Below are 24,107 nucleotides of genomic sequence, written 5' to 3'. Positions count from 1 at the left end.
GTATTCATGTTAATGCCCCATATGAGTGTTTTACTACATTATATGCACGTAGACCGTGAAGTCTTTAATTTTGGTTTCATCTTATAAGGAAACTTTTGGAATTTCTGTCTCCAAAATGACCTGTGAAAAGCTCCAGAAACTTTTAATCCATTTTTTCAACAGTTCAACAATCACACTCTTAACAACTGTTGTCTTTTTTGACAGAATCTCCCCTCTGGGCTGTGTAGCCAATCCACAGTTACTGTGGATCTATTGTTTTTGTTTTTTTCAGTTGTTAAAGATAGGCTCTCTGTGTATGCACCTTTGAGCTTTCTCTCTCTGTTTTTTTTTTTTCTGAAAAGAGATCAATCAGGAAAAACTCTTTAAATAATACTTGATAACTTATATGTATTAAATAACCAGGAGACATGACAACACATTCTGATAGAATTTGTAATCTTAATCCGATCAGAGAAGTTGCTTAGAGTTTACAGAAGGCAGCTGCTCACCTCTCAGGAAGTGGCCTCGATTAATAGTTAAAAAGTCATTTTATACATCTCCAGTCTGCCACATCATTACATCATACACAGTAGAGTAGACATGAGTGGACACAATATTACACTTTGTTCTTAGCTGAAGGACACTGCTCTCATTCCATTCCCAAATATTTGCCCCTTACAGAATGAAGACTATTACTGTATATCCAGACAGAGGAACTGTTTTAATTAGATAAATTGTTGTGGAAAACATCAGTTCTGACACGCAACAGGCAGCTAATATTAAGGTGTAAAACAACTCACACATCATCAATGATAATTATCATAACAATTCCCCCTGAAAAGGTGATGTTTTCAATGTCACCTTTAAGCAAACCCATTAATGTCTGCTCATGACCAGGGTATTAATCATAGAAGAAAACTTTTAAGCACTGTTTATTTCAACATCATAGAATAATGGAATAAACAATCAACAGTCCCCCTGATGATGTAGCATTAATCAGGGATAAAAAGTAATCACAATCAAAACTTCACAGACCAAATGTCACTCAAGACCACAGTTTCAGCATTTAACTACAATTTGGGTTTCATCTAATTAAAAGAAGGCTGTTTTAGTTTCCTATGCACACATTATTTTAATTTACCTTAGACTAAATAACCTAAGCCCACAACTCTAATAAGGTCAAATTCATCTTTTCTCACTCCCACCTGGTGGCCTCCTACAGTAAGTGTGCCCTCTCAACATGGATAAACCATCCATACAAACTTACCAACCATTCAGTCACAGCAGGGGACGTCACAGGACAGGCCGGACCGTTCTCCACCGGAAATCCTTATCTTCTCCAAAAGGTAGAGTTTTTTCCCGGTAGAGGGTAGGGTTTTCCGGCTCTGCAGTATTAAAAGTAAGCCGGTGTAGGTACCAGATCTGCTCGGGGCCTTCCCCTTTCTTATAATCATATGTCAACGCCACTGGGACATACTGTATTGCACCCCTTTCTTAAGAATCGGATCTCTCCTTGAGTCATATTATTACCCATATTTGTTATTATTTTAGATTTCATGGATGATCTAAAGTAGCCGAAACTAGAAAACAATTATTCTCAGTCTTGAAGGAAGCACTGCATTCTAAGACAGACTGAGCTCTGCTATTTAACAAGTGGATACAAAAAGTCACAGTGCTTCTTCTTATTCTTTTTATTAAGATCTAAGTGCAGGGGAGGACAAAAGGAACATCTTAAAAATGACTTTCATAGATGTTTTAGACAAAGAAAAGGAGTCTACTTGTGGAAAACAAACGGTTGTTGTTGACACACAGTTAAAATTAGTGTAGCTTAATATGGCTAACCGAGCTAAAAGAGGCTAACCTGTTAGCTACTGAGCACAGCTAGCCACAGCGCTACCCAGCTCTCCCACTTTATATCATAGTCTTGCACTTCTTTTGTTCACCATAAACAAATATTTTTCAGATTTGTTATCAGTCAGGTAAAGCTTCATCGGTCATTAGACACGCTACCACTACTGATGCTCCAGACTCAGCACACGGACACGGCATTGTTATCATTGTCTGAGCAACCATAATGTTTTAAGTCATGTGGCAACATTCAGCCAGTCATAAAGCACAAAGTGACTGACACGCGCAGGGCCTGGGCAGATCTGACCACATGACAAGAACTGGCACCTACACCGGAACAGTGTGGTACTGTGTACCAGTAAAGGATTTAAGGGTGGTACTTGGTTACTCTGGTTCTATCTATTCAGATTAAATGTGAATTTATCTGTGTATTTCCATAGAAATATTTACTGTATTTTATTTGAACATTTCAACATTTCAGTTAACATATTTTAAAAAATTAAGTAATGGATTGTCATGGCATTGTAAAGGATTCTTGGAGGTTATCTTAGTATTTTTTTGTATATATAAACTGAACTAGATGGCATGGTTGACTCTGTTATATCTAAAAGTTTAGTTTTTAATCAGGAGTTAAGATAATTTCTAATTTCTATATTTTTCTTTTTACTAAAGAGCTGTTAAGGTGTTTTATTAGCCTTAGCGTAGCAAAAAATGACTATCCCCGGTAAGTTTCATTTCTTCAAACTGTTATTTCGCAGAGAGAAAAATACTTTATGAGATCTCTTAAGCCTGGGATATTTTTGTTTGAACATAAACCTGCTTTAACCTGTTACTTTTAAAATGTTCTATTTGTAAAAAAAAGAAAAAGGAAAACAAAACTGAAAAATAATTTTATCTTTGATTTTCTCAATTTTGGGGTTGATTGTGTCCGTCTATCACATGTTGCTTTATTCAAAAGACATGAAGCCCTTTTGCATCTGATTTGGATTTTCTCCTGCTTTCCCCCTGTAGGGTAGAGTATATAGGCTCCCTCAGACTGTAAGAGAACATTGGCCAGATGGCAAATTTTTTATTTTGGCTTTTATTAGAGGAAAACAAGCCACATCTGACATTTTATATACTAATTCAAATCCATCAAAAATGCTTCAGAAAGAATGCTGCTTGGGTGAGAAGGGGTGTGATCTTTTTGAGATAGTATCATGTTTGTACCTATATTTAATCTCATAAAAATTCAAATGTTTCTTCATTTGGACACTTTTAAGATTATTGCATTATTCTTCCAACAGATCTAAGTCTCTTTTTCATATTGATAGATGAGTATATCTGGTCAGTTTAAGGTTTAAAGAGTAGCAATTCAATAAAAAATACATATCAGATTTTGTTTAAATTTTTTCTGAGCTTGAAGTAATTAATTTAGCATATACCATGTTTTTTTAAAGTCTTAAAATTCCTTGCACTCTTGTGCTTTATTGCCATGTAGCTCTGGGAGTGCCTGGCATGTTTATAGCTCATCATGGAAAGAGGTTTTCCTCCACACTTCATTGCTTTTAGACAAAACAAATATATTCAGTTGTTTCTTTTTTTAAGGAAACTCAATGCTTTTTGTTTTTTCCAACTCAAAGAGTACTCATAAATAATTGCAAAGTTCAGTATTTACAATAGTAAGTAGAATTTTTGCAGCAACCCTACATAAATTCTGTCAGACATTGCTTTCAGCATGCTTTTTAACTCTCAAATGTATTAAACTCTAATAGTTCACTGGGTACAGTAAAGGGTAGTGATATACAGCATGTTAATATTTATGTTGTAACATGTGTGCCCTGTTTCAGTGAGTTCAATAGATTAAGCGCCTAAATGTAGTGTAATACTTTCCATCCTCTAAGCCATTCTCTACCTAAGAGTTACCAATTTACTGTATGTGAAGAGCTCCAAGGTGATTAATGACAAGAGAGACCAGAGAGAAAAAATAGTGCAGCTAGTCAATCTGTTTTCAATTTAATTAGGAAGTTTCTTTGGTCTTTGCCTTTTTGTTCTTTAATGGATAATTTTACCCTTTCTGGGCCTCAAACTGTAATATAAATGAAACCATGTGAGAAAGAATGTGGCACTGAGTTAACTGGGACACTATTTGTTTAAGGCTTTGAGAAGCATAATATTTTTCTTTACTTTGGTATAGATTAAGATATATTGTACGTTGTGGTTGTTCTGTGATGTTTTATGGTCTGTTGGTCTTTGGCTGCTTTTTTAGCTCTTAGTTTGTACTTGACCTTAAAGCATTCAAGCATTAAAAACATAACTCAAAGGATTACCCATTATTGTGTCTACTAATGCAGAAGAAAGAAAACTTAAATGCTATATAGCTGCACCAATGAGGAAGGTAGAATTTTTAATTAAATAAATAGCTAGACTAGTTGTTTTTAAAAGGCAACCATTGAAAGGAAGAAATATGTCCTGTAAAGTCAGTAAAAAAACTGTTCAGGGCCCCTGCATTTTCTAACCAAAACAGTATTCATATCCAGGAAATAACTGTGGGGTAGTAGATCCGCTCAAACTTCAGAAGAATATAAGTTAAATGGAGGAAAAATGGAAAACTAAACCAAGATAAATGTAGAAACTAACCTACAGAGTAAATTTGTACCCTTTTTATCTTGATCTGTTTTTTGTTGCCCTGGTTTGTTTTTCACTTTTACGATATACTGCAACAAAACGCAAGACATCTCCTTTAAGGTTTAAGTAAACAATGCGTTAATTACTGCTTCTATAGGTGTTCCTTCTTTTCTACATAGAACCGCGTTTACCAGCCAACCGTAAGGCCTTTTTGTTTTTCATGTAGAATCCACTCATTTTTTTGTGTCAATATGCAACAGGGCAACAGCAATTGAACCTTTTGCTGCTGTTCGGCATTACCTAATCTCTCAATTCTTTGTCATTTGTTCGTTTTACTCATGGGGTTCACTTCCTGATGATCCCTTGCATCTGTCTGTCGTCCTATTAATATTCCCTTTATGAAAAACTTGCTGTGGGGAGATTAAAGGTTTCTGTCTGACAACAACAGTTTGTTATTCTCTTAATTGTTCCCAGTGATATTCAAGCATTCCAACTATATTCACCCTTAGAGATTTTTGTTTTTTACAAATTCAAATTGAAGAATAGTTGAAAACTGGAACCAAGTTCAAAACTATGGATGGATGAAAATCCTTAGATTTTTATTTTATTTTATACTTTAAGATAAAATGTAGCCTACCTCCATATAGAATACAAATCTCATTGTACCATACTTGCCATCATTGAGCTGTAAGAAATAGGGAGACTTCTTTTCATCGTTGTATTGGCCCACGAGGTAAATATTTCTTGCCTTGTATATTAAACCTTATGAAGGAACCTTATTCTGAAAATGTTGCTTCTTTGACATTCAATTGATTTTCAAGGCAATGGGGGAAAAAAGCTATTTTAATTGTTGAAATGAGAACCAGTAGGCTAAATAATAAGGCAGTCACACTGCTATGCATTTAGTATGCAGTATTGTAGATCAAATTAAAAAGTGTGTACCACTGACCGCCACCATCTAAACAATTAATTGGCTGCTGGCATTAAGAAAAGAACTTGAACTTCAAATTCATGCAAAAAAAAAAAAAAAGGAAACGTTTTCAAAATTATAACTTCACAAACAAATAGTTTAGATAACATGGCAGGCTGAACACATTGGATTCGGCGGAATAATTTCTCAATTTCTCACAATAAATTAAACCTTTCCTGTGAAATATTTGTGAAAATATTTTCTCAATACCTGCCTGGTTTCTTTCTGCAATAGATATTCTCAGGAAGTTATAATATCTCCTTGCCTGTAAAGTCCCTACATAATTTTTCCTGCTGCTGGCATCTGGTTCGTCTCTTCTCTGACTTCGCTCTTTCTGTTTTGGCAATAAACATTAACACATAGTGGAAACCAACATTTTGAAATGGCATTAGAGTAAACATTGCAGTGGGATTTAACCACAAAATAACTATTATACTTATTTTATTCTCTGTTTTAGAAAAATAACTTGATGAAATAATTAACAACAGCATGTATGATTCATGCTAATATCGTATCGGGTCATTATCGGTATCGGCCAATTCTCAAAGTTGTAATATGAGTATCGTATTGGAATTTTAAAAAAGCTGTAACTACTCTGGTCTAATCATAAGAATTAAAAAATGCGGTAAAAGAAATTTATTATGTCATACGTATTTTTTTTATCTCTTCCCTGACTCTCCTCTTTCTATTGTGATGAAAAACTTATTTTAGATATGTGGGTAGCAATTGTGAGCAGAAATGAAAGATTGGTTTAATTCAAAGATTAAACTAACTAGCAAGTAATGAGGCAGAGATATCGACCTTTTAGATTATTAACTAGCCAATACACTTAAAGTTTTTATTTAAGCGGGTCTTTTCATTTTTAAAAGACCCGCCCTCTCCACATGCACATGCACATCCCTGTACCCGCTCCCGAGAGGGAACGCCTATTAAACGCGTGGGAGAGCATATACCAGCCCGTTTGTCATGCTTGTATGTGTGTGCTGCAGTGGAAATCTGGACATGTTTGCAGGGTAAATAAGGATCTGTTGCCACCAACTACTTGATATGCAAATTACAAAATAGTTAAACTTATCTGCTCTGTTAAGTTACAATATAGAGGTACATAAATTTTACTAGCAATGATGTGAAATGGATTTCTCCAAATATCATGCCAAACTTTACCTATCCAATAGAAACTTTGCAAATCTTCTGAGTAGAGATGTCCCGATCCAGGTTTTTCCACTTCCGATCCGATACCGATATTGTTTTTGGACTTCCGATCCGATACCGATACTGGCCGATACCAGCCTATCCGAGCATGTATTTAAGTTTAAGTTAAAGTATTTAGCCTTAGTTGTAAGACTCATGTTGAAAAGGGTTTTAGTACTCTTGATAACATCTAGCAAGCTGAATTCGGTGAGATTGAATAAAACACAATGCTTGGTAACAACAAACTTACCTGTTTATTAACAGATAAACACAAACTGGACAAAATTATGAATAGTAATCTGAAATTGCACAGTGAACAGTAAAACCGTAAACAGTTAAAGGTGCAAGTATAAATGTAAGTTTAAATAAAAATGCAAAACAGACAAGAGTGAAAAATAATAACTTAGAATCAGGACTCTACTCTTGAAAAAAGACACTCCTTAAAAAAAAAAATCAGTGCAAATAATAAGTGAACTATTGCACAAAAAATGCCTTATACTCCCCAATCTCCTCCACACCTAGTCTCCATCTACACACTCCCTTCAACTGTTTGCCCTGACTGCTGTCCAAGCATGATGGGGAGATTCTTTTTTACAAAGACGAGCATTTCAAGATTCTCAGGTGTCAGCCTGCTCCTGTGTTCATCAATGATGAGTGAGACTGCGCTAAAAAGCCTTTCGCTTTCAACGCTGGTGCAGGGAGCACTGAGGAACTTGGCTGCCGTTGCTGCCAGGGTGGGTAGTCGAGCCTGATTGTCTCTCCAGTAGTTAAAATGATTGTTCTTACGCCCAAGTGGAGGCTCACTGAGGTAGCTCTCCAACTGAAACAGTGCCCCTGGGGTGATCTGCTGCTCAGACGGACCTGCTGTGTAGTTCTCCTGCAGTATCTCGTCAAAGTAGCAGCCCAGGCTGCTGGTTGAGCTTCCAGCCTCCATTCCTGGTGGTTGCTTTGCTGTCTCAGGTTCAGCCACACCTTCTCTAGAGGGCATGGTCTTCAGCTCTCGTTCCATTTTCATCACCTCTACTTTTACTGCCTGCTTTGCCTGATCCAGGTTGGTAGCAGTGAAGAACCTTAACATTTGGATAAAATGTAATAAAGATGTATCAATTATTTTATGTTTCAGCCAGTGTCCACATATTAATGTTCAATGAAAACAAGTAACATACAAAATAGATCACATAGATCAGATAGCTGAACAATAATAATAATAATCAGCAGTCGAGTTGTAAAAAAAGAATGGGGATGATCGATTTTTTTTTTTTTTTTGAAAGAATCCATAGCCTAATTAATATATTCTATTAACCTAAAGCACTATGCCTGGTCTGGTTGTTAGTTAGGGACTAATTTCCCACTGAGCTCAGCTTCATAGTCATGGTGGGACACTTTATTGATTTTACAGTGGAGAATCTTTTATTTAGAAATAAATAACAACTGTAGAGTAAAATATTTTAATTATTGTACTATAGCTTGTAACTCATTCAAATAATAATAATACTAATAATAATAATACTATTAATAATAATAATATTATTTAATAATAATAATAATAATAATCACTTACTTGTCTTTGTAGCGTGGATCCAGCATTGTTGCCACGGCATAGAGGGGTTCAGTTTCCACGTAGTCAAAACGTGTGTGCACAGCATCCAGTAAGGTAGCCTTCATGGTTTGAAGCCCTCGGTGTTCTTCGCTCTCACTGTCCGGAAAGCGTGTCAGGACACGGACAGATGGGATGACATCTGCTGCTGTGGCAGAGGCAGCACTGACCTCCGCGGTCATCTCTTGGAAGGGTTTAAGGACTGTCGCCGTTTTTTCTAGCAGCGACCACTGGTTGCCTGTTAATGTGGCTGGCAGATTGCTGTCGCTATCCGATGCATAGGCCTGCAGTGCCCGCTTACAATGCACTAGGCTGTCAATCATCATCTTTGTACTGCTCCATCTGGTCTTAACATCTTGTTGCAAACGCTTCGGTTCAACATTCATCTCTTCCTCAACATCCTCGAGTTCCGAGTATGCCTTGGGGGAGTGCTTGAAGTGGGTTACTATTTTTCTCCCGTTAGCAATGGCATCGCTTACAGCTCGCTGTGCAAATAGACCGTGTTGGACAACCAGCTGTAAAGTGTGCGCAAAACATCCCAGGCTGGGCACACTGAGCTGATCCATTGCTTTTTTCATGTTGGCCGCATTGTCCCTTAATACTACATGGACCCTCTTTTTATCAATCTTCCAAGCCAGTAACATATGTTCCATAGCGTCTGTAATGGCATTCGCTGTGTGTGAGCCTCTAAACTCACGCGCATGTAAAACCGCTCTTTTGGGGTTGAAGTCTGGCCCAATCCAGTGTGCAGTTAAACTTGATAAAGATAAAGGACGGTGAGCACAGCTCCATATGTCGGTTGTGAAACTAAGCGCTGTTGCGCTCTCTACTTGTTTTTCAATATAACTTCGAACGTCTTTGTGAATCTGGGGGATAGTTTTCTCGAGGATGTAATGACGGCTGGGCATGTTGTATCGTGGTTCCAGGTGTTGGATGGTGCGTCTAAAGCCCACTTTACTGACGAGAGATAACGGCTCGTCATCCAGCATTATTTCCTCAGCAATGACTCTTGTTATCCCTTGGGCTTTCGCACTATTAAGTGGCAGCATATCACGCTTCCCAAATGTTTCTGCAAGAGTTAGTTGTGTAGGACCTTTCTTTTTCTTGTCGTCGGTTTTCTTTAGAAACTCTTCGTGTTCTTTATGATGATATTTCGCTAGATGCTTGATCAGATTTGTTGTGTTAAAATTTCTCACAGCCTTACCACCACGCTTGACTCTAATGTGGCATGTTTTACACTCCGCCTCATCATCTTTTTCATCATGCAGGATAAAATAATCCCACACGGCTGACATTTTCCCCGCTATCCTCCAATTCACCTGTTTTAATGGTTAGGCCGGGACACAGAGCCAAAAAGACCTGTGGGTGTGTTGAAGGTGTTCTGGAAAATGCGGACCGGAGTCGGGGAACACTGGCGCAAAATAGTGGAATGGATCGTTTCAATCGGCGTAACTGGAAAATACGGACCGGATTTTTTTTTAAAAACTGGATCGGCAGTCTGGATCGGCATTTTTACATGCTTTGCCGATACGCATTTTTTGCCAATATCGGCGCCCGATCCGATACGTGGATCGGATCGGGACAAGCCTACTTCTGAGGCCTTTCTCTTCTTCTCATAGACTTCAGGACACTTTTTTTCTCTTACAACCCTCTGCCATTTTTAATGAACTGTGATGAGGAAGGCGAGCTTCAATGACTGTCTGAAACTGTAGCTCAACACAAACACACACCTGAAAGCGTTCATGTGCAGAAAAGGATAGCTAACTGGAAAGTAACACGTAGGACGGCCTTACTTAAACAGATCACCAGAAAGATTGACAATTAGGAGGACCACTTATTTTTATGATCTACTCGGAGAAAGTAAATCCTCCACTATACCTTTAACATATTGATATATTGACATGTTTTGCCTAACACGTCTGATTGCTAACAAAGCTACACAACTTGCATGGTCTCTTTGGAAAAACCTCTGCAAATTGTTATGCTTTTTTCTGCTGGTTTCGCTAAATATGGTGATGCTCACATTCAGCACTGCTCAGCATCATGCCTCATGTTGAACTTCTGTGTTAGCCTTTGTATGCTCATGCTGCATTCAAAGACAGCTTGAACAAAGAGGTTACTCCATACTAATAAAGGGTATATTGATTGTTACAGCTGAACAAAATCCCTTAGTTTGCTTTTAATGAAACTATAATCTTAGGTTAATGTTAATGTCTTTCTGACGAAACAAATAGTCTTTCCATTTCCGGTTTTATTTTGATAAATATTTCCAATCCCCTGGGCTGGTGAGGCTTCATTCTCTTTGTTTTAAACTTGGCTTTCAGGGTATCCATTACAAATTATTTTACTTTATTCTCATACAGATTTAGTATTAAACCAGATTTAGCATTAAGGTCTTTTCACAACCTTGTTGTGACTAATGTTTGTGACTACAAACTGAAGAGTTCTTGGTTTGCTTACCAAATAGTATCTGTACAAAAAGCAAACAAACTTCTAGTAGAGGTAACCTTAGAAAAGTATGTTGAATAAATTTGTGAGTTTTTTTCTGCATGGTTCTGAAACGCCTTGGTTGTTTTTATATTAATATAGAAACAATGTAGATGGAGAAAAGCGTGCAAACACTAAAATTACCTTTTCACAGCAGCTACTATTTACAGAAAGTGGTTATTTGATATTTGTTTTTTGTTTCCTACCTCAACATGTCAGGATTATAACATTCATTTGAATCTGGGTGATGATTGGTATTACTGATATGTTGTCAATTTTATTTTACTGCTGACCCTGAATAAATAAAAAAACAAATAAACATGATTTATGATTCAATCAATCAAAACCAAAATAACCTTAAATGGAAAGCCAGCTTAAGGAAGAAAGTTTTACACATGACCGGGTGGGAGATTGTTAAAGGTTTTAATGTTTTCTAACTGAGTTGAGAAATTTAGCGGCGCTTTGTAAATTGCAAAAATGTCCAGCTGACCCAGAAGACCTTTAATAGGTCGTCCACCCATTTTTTCTTTTTTTTGGATAACATTATTCCTCAGAGATGACGCCTAAATCAACATTTTCTGTTTGTGTTACTGTTTCCTTTTTTATAATCAAAATCAACTTCTACAAGAAGAAGAGGTCCAACTGCTTTTTTTGTTTTTATTAGTAGCTCATCATGTTGTTTACGGCGTTAGATTTAATTATTAATCCAAATCAACAGACTGGCTTAAACAAGTGTAGAGTATGTTTAAAAGTCCCCTTTTTTCATTCATATTTCAATCTGTTTTCTCATCAATGTGTGAGAGTTTAGGGCAATGCATGCTCCTGCAATAGGGAAGGTTATTCTCCGCTGGAAGGAAATTCTCTGCATTTATTCGTCCACCAAAACTCTCAATTTTAGGGCATCCTTGAAGTAAGAAAGATGAAAATATTAAGAACATGTTTGGTGGGGGGGCAAGTCAAACCATTGAGGCCAACACATCACCGGTTATCGTCTTGCATTTTTGTGTAATATAGTAAAAATATAACCAATTATGGAGTTAAGCAAAGCTTTAGCTTTTATTTGAGTTATAACCTTAGAAAGACAAAGGAAAATGATAAAAAACAAACATTTGAAAACATTTTTTTTAAAGGAAAAACTACAGGAAATTTTTTCCTTAAAAATTTTGTTTTTAGTGATGTATACATGCAAGAGGTGAAGTTATTCCTCAAACATTATTTAGACGCAGCTGGTAACTCTTCACACCTGGCTCTTAATTTCCGTGGCTCGGGTTTGTTAAATATTAAATAAGCAAACATAACACTCTAAATGAATAATAATATGTGATTGATTATTTCGTTTATCTGAGTAAATCAATGTCTAACATCACTCCATTTAACCAGTATGTCTTTAACAGGGGCATTAAGGAAGAACCATAGTTTGTGATTCATAAATATTTCTTAAAAATTTCTTTTTTTTTCATTAACTTGAAATATGTCAAATATCAAGATTTCATTTTTGGTCTATATAGCTCATCCCTACTTTTGATTGTCTTTGAATTAGGTCTGCAACAGAATTTGATATGCTGAACCAATCAGTCGCATACAGTGATGTTGATTTAATCTGATGCTCTTTGCCTAATTAGTTTAAACGTTGTGACTAAGATAAATTGCTATTTGCATGCATTAAAAAAATCTTTTAATGGATTTTTTCCTCTGTGCTAAAAATGATTTTCAATATAAAATTTTTGTCAGACAGAAATCCCACCCATTTTTTTTTTAAGGCTCTCAGTGAAAAACTAATCACATTTTATTTTCCTGTTATTTAATTTTATCAGTTTGCCTTCTGATTAGCATGAGAAGAGCATAATTAGCATGAGGCAATTATTATGGCACAGCTATGTTTTCTAGTAATAGTTACACTGTGCTTTGTATTTCAAAACAGAATTTTAGATTTTTTGTTTTTTTAATGACTGGTTCATATCTTGTTGTTTCTTTCACCCGATTTGAAAATATTCAAATAGAAAAAGTACCTTACAAGAAATCCACATCCCTTGAGGTTTTATAGATGTTTTAATGTTACAGCATAAGAATCAAAAGATTGTGATAGATAAGGATTCTTTGATAAAACAACAACACAAGGTAGTGCAAAATTTTGAAATGTAGAGCAAAAACTGTTGATTTTTTCATATAAAGCAGGCCTCTTTACTTGTATAAATGTAAATAAAACCCAATTAATTCAATTGGCTAAACAACACATTTAGCGGTTCCTTGAAGCAGGGATGTCCGATTTAATATTGATATCGGAAATCAGTCAGGTATCAGCCAAAATAAAAAAATCTGATTATGTTGGCCTGCATCTAAAATCTCTGATTCAATCATAACGTTTTTGTATCTCATTGTTTAAGAATAAATGTAAAATAGTAACAAAAAAATGTTGTGGGTAATTTAGGAAGTTTTCTGACATAGTCACAGCCATTTAAGAATGTTAATAGTTATCCACTCTGTTTAATATTCCTACTACCTTTTTTTTCCCCCTGCTTGTTAAGATCCACTATTTGAGCTGCAAACCAGCAACATTTGGTTTTACTCTTACCCATTTTAGGTCATGTGTCATATCCAGAGAAAGGTGTGCTTTGGGGTTGAAGAGGCTTGCTGCCGAATTGGTGTACTATTATTAGAAGACAGATTTTCCTTCCTTCCATAACATCATTCATTTTGGCATACTTGTGTTTTGCTTGGTTGCATTTATGCTCATTCTTTTAACAAGGCCTTTTATAGCCACGTGGTGAGCAGTGTAATTTAGATATTTCTCAAATTGCAGTGATTTGGGCACCACAAGACTTTGGGATTCAAGCCATTAAAGATGACTTCTCTTAAGAATAAATATAACTTTAACTCTTGTGTGAGTGTCTGTCCGTCTATGTGTGTGTGTAAATGTTAAGCTCACGTGGCTCAATTATATTTAGACAGATGTCTCATTGTTACTGTGGTTGGGGACTCTAGTCAGGTCATACTGTAGTACTTTGTTTCAAGCTGCACTCTAACTGTAGCCTGTTTTACTTTCATTTGCACCTGTTTGGTAGGAACCATTGCTATGTTAATGTGCTTAGATTCCTGCAAAGAATAACAAGTTTTTAAACTACATTTACAAACTCTTGATAGAATAGGGTAGCTGAAACTTTCATTTGAAATTGGGTAAGTTTGATAACAGCACTTAACTGAACTTACACATATTCATATTTAATAGAACCATTTTAAAGTATTTATGTTCATTTCTAAAAGGTTAATTTTAAAAACCAGATGTTTTTCAATTAAATAGTGTTTGTAAGAGAAAAAAAAGTTGCTTTCCTCAGATATAAAAGACTGAATAAGATTTTTTCATAAAAAAAAAAACAGATGTAAAAAAGTAAGTAAGCTGATTGTTATATTTGGTGGATTTTTTTATTGAGTGTCCATTTCCATGTACAACAGCATAATAGTTCATTAAAGATTTAAGCTACAATTGAGGTTTATGGGATCTTTCTTGACACAGATTACTTTTTTGCTCCTTTTACAGAAACACAGCCTCAGAGGAGGTGGAGTCATGAGCGCACAGGAGGCACCTAATCCTGGGCAGGAGCAGGCTGAAAGTGGGAATGGGACTGCAGCCACAGATAAACCTACAGCCACGAGTAGTACTCCACCGACAGTTTCTGTAAAGAAAGAGCCCGGGACCTCAGAGAAGAGCAACGGGAAAGTTGGAGATGTCAATCCTGCTGAGATCTGTGTCGTTATTGGAGGGAAAGATGGAGGATCAAATGATGGTGCAACCCGTAGAGCTCAAACCGAGGGTATGTTTGCCCTTGGTACTCCTCCTCCAACGAAGAGCACTGACTCATGCATAGGTGTGTGTTTATACTGATATATCCCTGTATGTGTTTAAAGCTTTTGAAATGTTGTTTTTCTTTTAACATGTCAAATCTAGAGCCAAAAAAAATATTCCTGCGATGCACAAATCTGTCAACAGCATTTAGCTGATTATTTCTGGATTCCTGTCTTGAAAAAATTGACTCTTTGAAAAACTACTGAGTCATTTTTGAATTGTATGCACAAAGCAGTCATGTCGACATTTTAAGACGGAAGCTAAATATAAAAGATGGGAATCTAAATTCAGCTGAAGGGAGGGGGGATATATTTTACAAGCAGTTTCTTTCAGTGGAGCAAAGGATTTTTTTTTCAGAATCTGCACTATGTTCATAACCATTTTTATAACATAATTTTGCAATAACATTCAGGTAATACAAAAATGATGTCAGTATCATATATGTTTGCCAGTTAAGCTGTATGTAAGGCTGGTTCATTATGTAAATTTGGTTAAAGCTCACAGTCTAACACAACAGCATTAACATAAATCATTATTCTGGGTAAACTAGAGCAAATAAAAAATTTATTGGAATCAGCAGCTTTTAAAAGCCAGCCTGGGCCAGTTCTTTCTGGCTAGAATTAATAATGAACAGGCAATTCATTATAGATGTTGACACAAACAACAGTTTGTCACTAATCCCTAATTCATGTGTAGGAGTTCACTATTATATACTGTACACAGGCTCTATATTTCCAAAAGTATTCAGTCACCCATCTACGACCACAGGTGTGTAGAGGTTTTCTGAAACTACCATGAAAACACAGCAAATATGGTCATAATATTTCCCCCATTGTCAGACATTTTGTGGTTTCATAATTAAGTGAACATAATTTAAAACAATGTTGACTTAGCCATGAAATTTTAGACTTAGTCAGATTTATTTTTTTCATTTTGTATACACAAGTGTAAACAAAAACAAATCTTGTTTAGAGCAGCTTTCTAGACAATTAAATTTTTTCAAGTGCAGCCTTGATAAGGTAAGCAGCAGTGATTTAAAAAAAACCAAAACAAAAAACACATTGTGATATTAAATCACTATATCTAGTTATGGGAATGCGCATCGTTCATGTTTGCTTGGCAGCAGTGATGTCAGACGGATCTGGATAGTATCTCAGCATCCATGGATTTTACGCCATATTAGTTAAATAGCAATTAGCAAAGTCAGCAGATACTGAATCGTAAAGTCTGCAGACTTTTTAGCGAGTCATTTGTTACAGACTCCCAAACTTCATGTGGTCGTCTAGATTAGCTCAAGAGTTAAGTATAGAGAGGATTATGGCCTGGGTTTGTTGTTCTGGAGGATAATAAACACTGAATTAATCTAAGCCTCTTTGGTAATTCTGATGACTCCGAGCATTTCCACTTCTACTTTGTTTTAAGTGCCTTTGTTAAAGGTACATTAGCATGTGGTAGGAGAGGGAGTTGGGGTTGAACCCCAAATTAGGGATTGCAGGACAGTTGGAAAGATCCATAAAGACATGAAAGAGTGAATTTGAAGTGGAAATACTTCAGCAGCTGCACAAAACACTGACTTAACTGAACACTGACTAAAGTGAACTGTTAACTAGTTTTTCTCATCAAACATCATTGTTTTACCATGCGAAGTGGCTTCTGGGAAACTGGTAAAAAAAAAATTCCCATAAATGAGCTTCTAAACCTTGTTGAAACCTTTTGTAGAAAAATTGAAGCCGTAAAAGCTTTAATGGATAGGCTGATACATTATTATTATATAAGAAAAATTGGGTATCACCAGCCTTCATATCCATGTGAAGGCAGACAAGTATATCAAAAGAACATAAGGACTTTTAAATGGAAGCTGACTTCCTGTCTTTAATACCATAGTTAATGTATATCACTTCTTCACGGTCTGTATGAAGGGCTTCCCACCTTGCACTCCCAGTGCTATAATGGTTGGTTGCTTGTTCTGGGATCAAACATTAACCAGAAGGAATGTTTTAAATAACTTAATGGGCTACTATGGGGGTGATACTCTTATACTCTTGCTGTAATTTCTCAGGTCTAGAAATCCACTGATCAGAAAATACTCGGTCAATACTGATTAAGGGAGAAGTCCGGGCAGCAAGGCATAATCAACGGATCCAGGGTTTCCACGGGTCATTAAAAACCATTAAAAGTCATTAAATTATTATTTTTTAATCAAGGCCTTACCTTCACATTAAAATTCATTAAATGTGATCATCGTAGCGTTTAAAATGCTTTGATTAAAAAAAAAATATATATATATTTTTATAAAAACAATTTTGTCAGATATATTGGACAAGACTGGTTGTGCGTTTGCGCGGAACTGCTTCCGGTTTATCGTAAAGCCGTATGTTCGGAAAAGAAGCTAGAGGCGGAAAAAAGTTGAGAATGGGGGAAAATGCAAATATCAACTAGCCTGACGTAGTCCGACTCAATTCTAGTCAGAATATGAGTCTGATACTGCTCCATAGAGCTGTGATTATGGGGCGTGTTTTGAACGAACCAGGAAAAAAAATGCCTCTGCACTCAATTGGATAGACCTACAACCAATAAGAGCAACGGAGTGCGTGACGTATCTTAAGCGAGGCATAGTTGTTGTCCACAAAAATCAAAGCGTGCAGTTTCACGCCTAGAATAAGAAGATGAGACTTGATCGCGTTTCTCTGTTCCTCTTTTAAAATAAATTTGCTGTCGATATCTTCTAGAATAGACCTAATAGCAGAATCTACTCACCCAAACTCTCCAGCGGCAGCCATTATTGTTGTCACCCAAGCGCGCATTGGTCACGTGGTTGATAACATTACTCTTGATCATCTGTCCATCATCGTATAAAGCCCGACCTGACAATTTGATTGGATCGCCTGACAGTGGGCTTTAATACTCGCGCTACTATGGAGCAGAGCCAGACCGAACTTCCCCGAACTCAAACCTTGTGGGCGGGACTAAGTTCGGACTGGCACCCAGGCTAAATATCAACAAAAGTGCCTTTAAAACGAGGATTTCGGGACATGGCTGCAGCCTGTCCATGGTAAAGATGACGAAGGATTTTGTCATGCAGTAGTGTTCTTTGACCAACATGGATGTCTCTTAAAGCATATTTAAATGAAAATTATTCTTAATTAAAAACACTTATCATTTATTGATCAGTATGTAATAATTTTATATTTAAAGTACTTTCAGAATTTTGAATTCTAAATTTCTGATTTGTCCTTTAAGCTGATTCAAATTTCTCTCTATCAAGTTTAATTACAACATTCAAAAAATATTTCTCTCTGGCCCTCTAGCTGTGAGTGGACGTTCATTCTTTATTTTAGAGCAGATTTGATGTCACAAGGCTTTGGAGAGAGCAGTCGCTTTGAAACAGTATGATTAATGTAAAAGCAAGACAAATTATTTGGAGGGAGCATTTTAACTTGTCTCTGACGTCTTTTAGTGGCAATAAGAGATGAACGAGTTTGCCCATTATGTAAACTATGCTGATTTTCAACAAATATTCTGATAGTGATTTTATTACGATTTTCCTTTCACAAGCATGTGATGTTTCACTCCAGGGTTTCAGTTTTTTTCATGACCTTGAAAGCCTACTTGTCCAGAAACCAGTGTTTGAAAAGTTCAAACTTTTACTATAATGCATAGATCTATGATGCATAGATCTATGATGCATAGATCTAGGTGCTAGCTGCAACTCTCTGTTCCTGCGACAGCATACACATTTTTATTGCATTACCGCCTCCTAAACAGCTGGATGAGGAAATTTTGTGTCCCACTCTTGTCAAATGTATTGTGCTAAAATTGAGTGGCTCTGCAATTTGAAAATTGCATTTTTATAAATAAATAAATAATTGAACTTTATTGTTCTCACACTGCAGAAATGTATCTCTGCATTTAGCCCATCCCCTTGGGGAGCAGTGGGCTGCCATTGTGCAATGCCCGGGGAGCAGTGTGGGGTTAAGTGTTTTGCTCAGCCAACTTTCTAATACCTATAGTAACAACACCTACATGGTCAGATTTATTTGCCCATACAGCAGCAGGATGTACATTCAATCAAACATCTCCTGGCATGTCTAGGAGATATTAAAGCTTGGTTGGCCTTGAACTTTTTAAACTTAAATGAAAACAAAACAGACGTGATAGTGTTTGGACCCAGTGGCTCTTGTGAGTCCTCCTCTGTTGACCTGGGACCTTTGCAGGTATATTTTAAACCTGTTATTACTGATCTTGGTTTTAAGGTGGAAAGTGATTTTAAATTGGACAGCCAAATTAGAGCCGTGGTTAAGTCCAGCTTTTATCATTTAAGGCGATTGGCGTCAGTGAAATCTTTTCTTTCCAGGCAGCATTTTGAAACACTGATCCACGCTTTTGTTTCAACTCGATTGGACTACTGTAATGCACTTTATCTGGGTGTCAGTCAGTCGCTGCTCTCACGTCTGCAGCTAGTACAAAATGCTGCTGCACGACTTTTGACAGGTACTCGAAAGAGAGAGCATGTGACCCCTGTCCTGGCCTCACTTCACTGGCTGCCTGTATACTTTAGGATTCATTTTAAAATTCTTATGTTTGTTTTTAAATCATTGCATAATCTTGCCCCAGCTTACCTCTCTGAGCTTCTTCATCCCTACGTACCCCATCGGTCTCTCAGGTCAGCAAATCAGCTGCTCTTGGAGGAACCGAGAACAAAAAGGAAGCTCAGAGGGGACAGGGCTTTCTCTGTTATGGGCCCCAAATTATGGAATGACTTACCTTTGCAGGTCAGAGAGGCCCCTTCTTTGTCCATTTTTAAAGCTCGTCTTAAAACCCATCTATTTTACTTGGCTTTCAACACCAGTGGGATCTAGTTTTAAATTGTATGTTTTTTGTTTTTAAACTGTTTTTAAATTATTTTTATTATGTTGTGTTCTTAAACTGTACAGCACTTTGTATCAACTGTGGTTGTTTTAAAGTGCTTTATAAATAAAGTTGGTATGGTATGGTATGGAAGAGTGTTGTTAGCAATTCCTGGCAGTGCAGCGGTATATGTGCTCACTGATCTGAAGAAGATGTTTGTTTAAATTTCTAACAATCTCATCACCAGCCATTGTTATAGTTGAACAGTTTTCTAACAGGCAACTTTATTTATGCTGTCTTAATTGCTATTGATGGCATCTTGTTATGTTTATGATGTGCTTTTGAAATTTTCTTGCAGGTTCGTATGTATGTGCAGTGTGTGGAAAGAAGTACAAGTATTACAACTGCTTTCAGACACACGTCAGAGCGCACAGGGGTAAGATAATTGCTTTTTTATAACCCTCTTTTCTAAGAGGTTAGGACTGTAACATGTAAATACAATCCTGCTTTTGGGGTTGCACAATGTATTGAATTGCAGAAGTCATTGTGATGCCAGTGTGCTTAAAAGACTTCTTGGAAGCTATATTTAGAAGGTTATTACATGCAATCATGCTACTCACATACCTTCTACATTTTGCTGGTTGTTTTGATTGTATGTTTGTCCAGGAGGAGTGAAGGCTGAGAGTCAGCAGCTCAAGGAATCTGCCGGATTTCCTTTGTTTGAAGACTTAAACCAATTTTGGAAAAATAAACTAAACTTGATTGCATTGTATGACAGCTAGAAATAATTTTAAATGCATAAAAATTTGCTTGAAATCTGATAGGATTTATTTTAATATTTGTGATCCATATTAATAAGCGGAATTAAATTCAGTTGAACATTTGCTGCCACATGAGATTTAAATTATAGTGACTCAAAGGCTCAAGCTTTTACAGAGGTGTGGCTGCATTATGATGACAGAGCCATGTTTACCTTTTTACATATATAATGCAACATGATGTGGTTCTGCTGAATATTGAGTGATTTTTGCAAGGGGTCATTAAAATACCTTGCATAAATTTTAAGGAATGAATGTTCCAGAAGACAAAAACTCAAAAAAAGATTTTCTATGAATATGTCCACACCAACAATAACTAAATAAAAGTAGTGTATACCATACAAATGATATTAGAAAAACACAGAAGATGCAAAGAATGATAATGTATTGATAAACTAAAGCAGCCAGTAGTTGCTTTAGTAAGAATTGTTGATGGTGAGACGATGTTAGGTGTCTTAATTAGATTAGACCTGCTTATAACCGACGTGGAGTTGTGTGCAAATCGCAGAAACATTTAGCCTTTGATTTAATTTAATTAATCATGAAATAACGAAAGGTACCTTTTATAGATTTTTTTTTTTTCGAAATTAAACCTAAAACTTTTCCTAATGAGTAGCTCTGGATAGAGCATATTGGCAGAAGAAAACTTTTTATTTATTTATTTATTTATTTTTTTTATCTTAAAACCAAGATTATGTATTTTCTTTACAATTTTGATGTAATTACTGCTCTAAATGAGTTGCTCTGTCAGCTAAAGGCATGTTTTAGAGTCTCTACACTCCATTTAATGATTGATTACTGAATTAGTTGATGATTATTTCAATAATCGATTAACCCAATTAATTGTTTCAGCCCTAGCTACATTACCTCTAGGGCTGCAACTCACTATTATTTTGCTAGTTGACTAATCTGTGATCATTTTTTATTTTCTTTGATAATAATCGGATAGCGATAGTGATTTTATACAGAATTTAGTCCGACTAAGCTAAAACTGTGCTACTCAAACCATGAGCTTAATCCTGAGATTATTATTTTTTTTATCTTAAATGCAAAATGTTTTGTCATAATTATAACCATCAGTTGTTGTTTTTTTTCAGGTAATGGTAGTGTAAGGGTCTGTATATTGCAGTTAATGATTCATCAAGTACTAAATTAGTTGAGAATTGTTTTCAATAACTGATTAATTTGATTGTTTCAGCTCTAATTACCACAATCTTAAGCAGATGCTGATCATATGTGCTTACTCTAACAAGCAGAATGACTTTTATGAAAAGCCCTTTAATTCAACTGTTCTTATTTGGTTGTTTTCTTGGAACCTGCAGAGACACAATCATAGTCTTTTAAGCTTTTCGATGTTTTGACCTAAAACCTTATGCAGCCAAGGTTAGCTTAGCCACATAACCTCTAGCTGTCTAAGGATAACTCTGCACCAAGTGGCAGGCCCATCAATATTACCTCACTTGTTTCTATCATTTCCTTGGCTGCACAGAATGGTCAATCATTTTGTGATTTTATTTTATTTTATTTTTTTCTTGAGGAATATCTTTCCATGCCTGACAGTTTCATTGAATTTTTTTCATCCATGTGGAAACAACATTCAGCTGCTACAGTGGACAAAATACTGATTATAAATACTTGTGGACAGAAGAAAAAGTGTCTCCCCCGACTTACATGCTTCATATCTGCCACATTCTACTTTTAGTGTATTCCACTTTATTTGGATGCCATGTCCTCATACTTTTATCTGTAAATGTGTTTTGATATTAGAGGACCACATACTAGCATTATTTTAATAACAGTCGGTTTAAGTTTTTGCTCAAGTGGTCCATAGCTGTAAGAGGCAGTAATGCTCCATAAAATTAAGGCATGAGAAGAAGCTGAGGTAGCATCAGTGGGGACCTCCCTTTGCTTTTCTAACACCCATTCTTTAAGGTGTAGACTTCACTAATCAGAAAGAATATTACCTGGTTTCTAGATTTTTTTTTATTGACCGGTTAAAATACCAGCTTTGCAAGATGAAGTCCACCTATTTTAATATTAAACTGGGTTTGCTACATTGTCCAAGAAGAGACACTTATCCAGTAGAGATGGGTATGTTTACAGTTGTGTTGTATCTCCTATTTTTTTCTGTGACAAAACAATGAACATTTGTGCACTATTTAAGTCAACTGGGATAGTTTTGTAAACATCTCCCCATTCTTGGTTGACAAAGGATTTCAACTCTTCAGCATTTCCAGCCTTCTGTTGTGTGGTCTTTTGTTTCATAATGATTTCAGTGAAAGACAGGTTTTGTGTGGCAACGGGAACAGTGTAGGAGGTAGACCTTTCTGAAACACTGCAATATTATACACAGGGAAACATAATAATACTTAGTGAGTTGTGAGTTGTAGAAGGTTAGTGTGGTAACATGTCAAACTTTGTATCTGTGCAAGGTTAAGCTTAGATTTATATTGCATTTTACTTTATTTATATGAAAACAACGCATTATTCAGAGAAGTAAGAACATACATGTTCTGGCAGGTGGATCCTTCTTTCTGGCTGAAACAAATACAAGGGGTCTTGTCTGGGGGAGAGGGGGGGTATTAGAAACCGGAAAGAGGGAATCAACAGATTTACATATTTTCACATTGTGAGAAGTTTTTATTTGCTGTAGATTTTAAAGCACCATTTATTTGAACATTAAATCAGTGCAACAGCGGTAGTGCATGTTTATATTAGTAATATTCTTTTTTTTCTTAATTTCTGTCTTTTTTTTCTTGTTTTCAAGCCTCTGATTCCAAATTGCCAACATGCTATTTGAAAGGGCACATTCAGATTACAGTATACTGCCTGTTTGGTCGGTGCGAACAAAAAAGGCACGAAACAACATAATAGCCATTTGTGCCACACTTTTGTTCATACGCCTTTTTGTCTTCAAAATAATTGGATGTGAATAGAGCTGAGTTTTTAATGCACATGTTGGCATTAATCTATTCAAATCCAAATCTTTTTTTTTTCCTTCATTATAGAATCAGAGAGCATGGTTGGAGATGGTCTCCCTCAGACACCTAATAGTAAGTACACTTTTGACAATTATCCATAAAAAAATTGCAATTGCATGACAGCAGATGGTTTACTAAAAAAAAAAAATATATATATATATATATATATATATATATATACATATATATATATTTTAGTAAATGGGAACTTAATGGGAAGATAATGGAAACTATGCAAGCTTATAGAGAGATGTGGGTCCATAACTATGTGGAATCTATGCAAGTGATTGTGGGAATCTTTATGCAGTGTAAATATGTAATAAAGAGAAAAAGTTAGGTTCAAGATGATGAATGCCGGTTTATAAGACCCATTTTTACCAGGCCCCTTAATGTCACATTCAAAGTTTGATTAGGACTAAAAATACTTGTGCTTCAGAGTAGTACTTGTGAGTTATTTATACATCTACCTACTGTGTGCTTTCTAGGTGAATATGCAGACAAACTGAAGACATCAGTGTAGACTTTCTATAGTGTAAGAAAAGATAAAAGTGTAATGGAGGCAGAACATTTTGGTAGCTTATGAGGAGTACAAGCTGAATACCAACACTTAATTTGTGACTAATAATTTTTAGGCCACTGAGACTGGATGGAGAACATTTTTCGCCCACCCTCTCCACTTAAAAAATAAAAATAAAAATGCACAAGCCTGTACCCCCTACCGAGAGGTAACGTCTCCTAAACACATGCAAGAGCGTGCACAAGCCCATTTCTCCTCTTGCATGCTCTGTTTTAAAGTTGCTGGGTTGCATCGCTCAACCTGGGGGGGGGATTCAGCGTGTGTGAGCTGTGATTGACACTCCATCAGACGCTCCTCTGGCTGTGATTGGTTGTTTTGACTCGTCCCGAAATATTCTTTCCAGATTGAAATACAGGCAGTATG

The 24,107-nt window shown here is 36.2% G+C and overlaps 1 protein-coding gene across 7 annotated transcripts in view; it reads left to right on the top strand.

Annotated features, from left to right (window-relative positions):
• The window catches only part of znf618 (zinc finger protein 618), a 60,759-nt gene that overhangs the window by 5,378 nt on the left and 31,274 nt on the right, over positions 1–24,107 (top strand). For 5 of the 7 annotated variants that reach the window (XM_038302005.1, XM_038302030.1, XM_038301995.1 and 2 more), the window contains exons 2-4: positions 14,215–14,542; positions 19,727–19,804; positions 23,195–23,239. In XM_038302005.1, coding sequence (XP_038157933.1) covers positions 14,242–14,542; positions 19,727–19,804; positions 23,195–23,239 — 424 coding nt within the window. In that variant the 5' untranslated portion in view covers positions 14,215–14,241. The remainder of the gene's footprint in view (positions 1–14,214; positions 14,543–19,726; positions 19,805–23,194; positions 23,240–24,107) is intronic. The other 2 variants (XM_038302034.1, XM_038302013.1) reach the window with 1 other exon arrangement.

This window comes from Cyprinodon tularosa, unplaced genomic scaffold (assembly GCF_016077235.1).
Source record: "Cyprinodon tularosa strain WSP-4 unplaced genomic scaffold, ASM1607723v1 ctg113, whole genome shotgun sequence".
Taxonomy (NCBI): Eukaryota; Metazoa; Chordata; class Actinopteri; order Cyprinodontiformes; family Cyprinodontidae; genus Cyprinodon; species Cyprinodon tularosa.
Note: the sequence above shows the minus strand (reverse complement) of the source record. Positions and strands in the feature narration are given on the sequence as shown.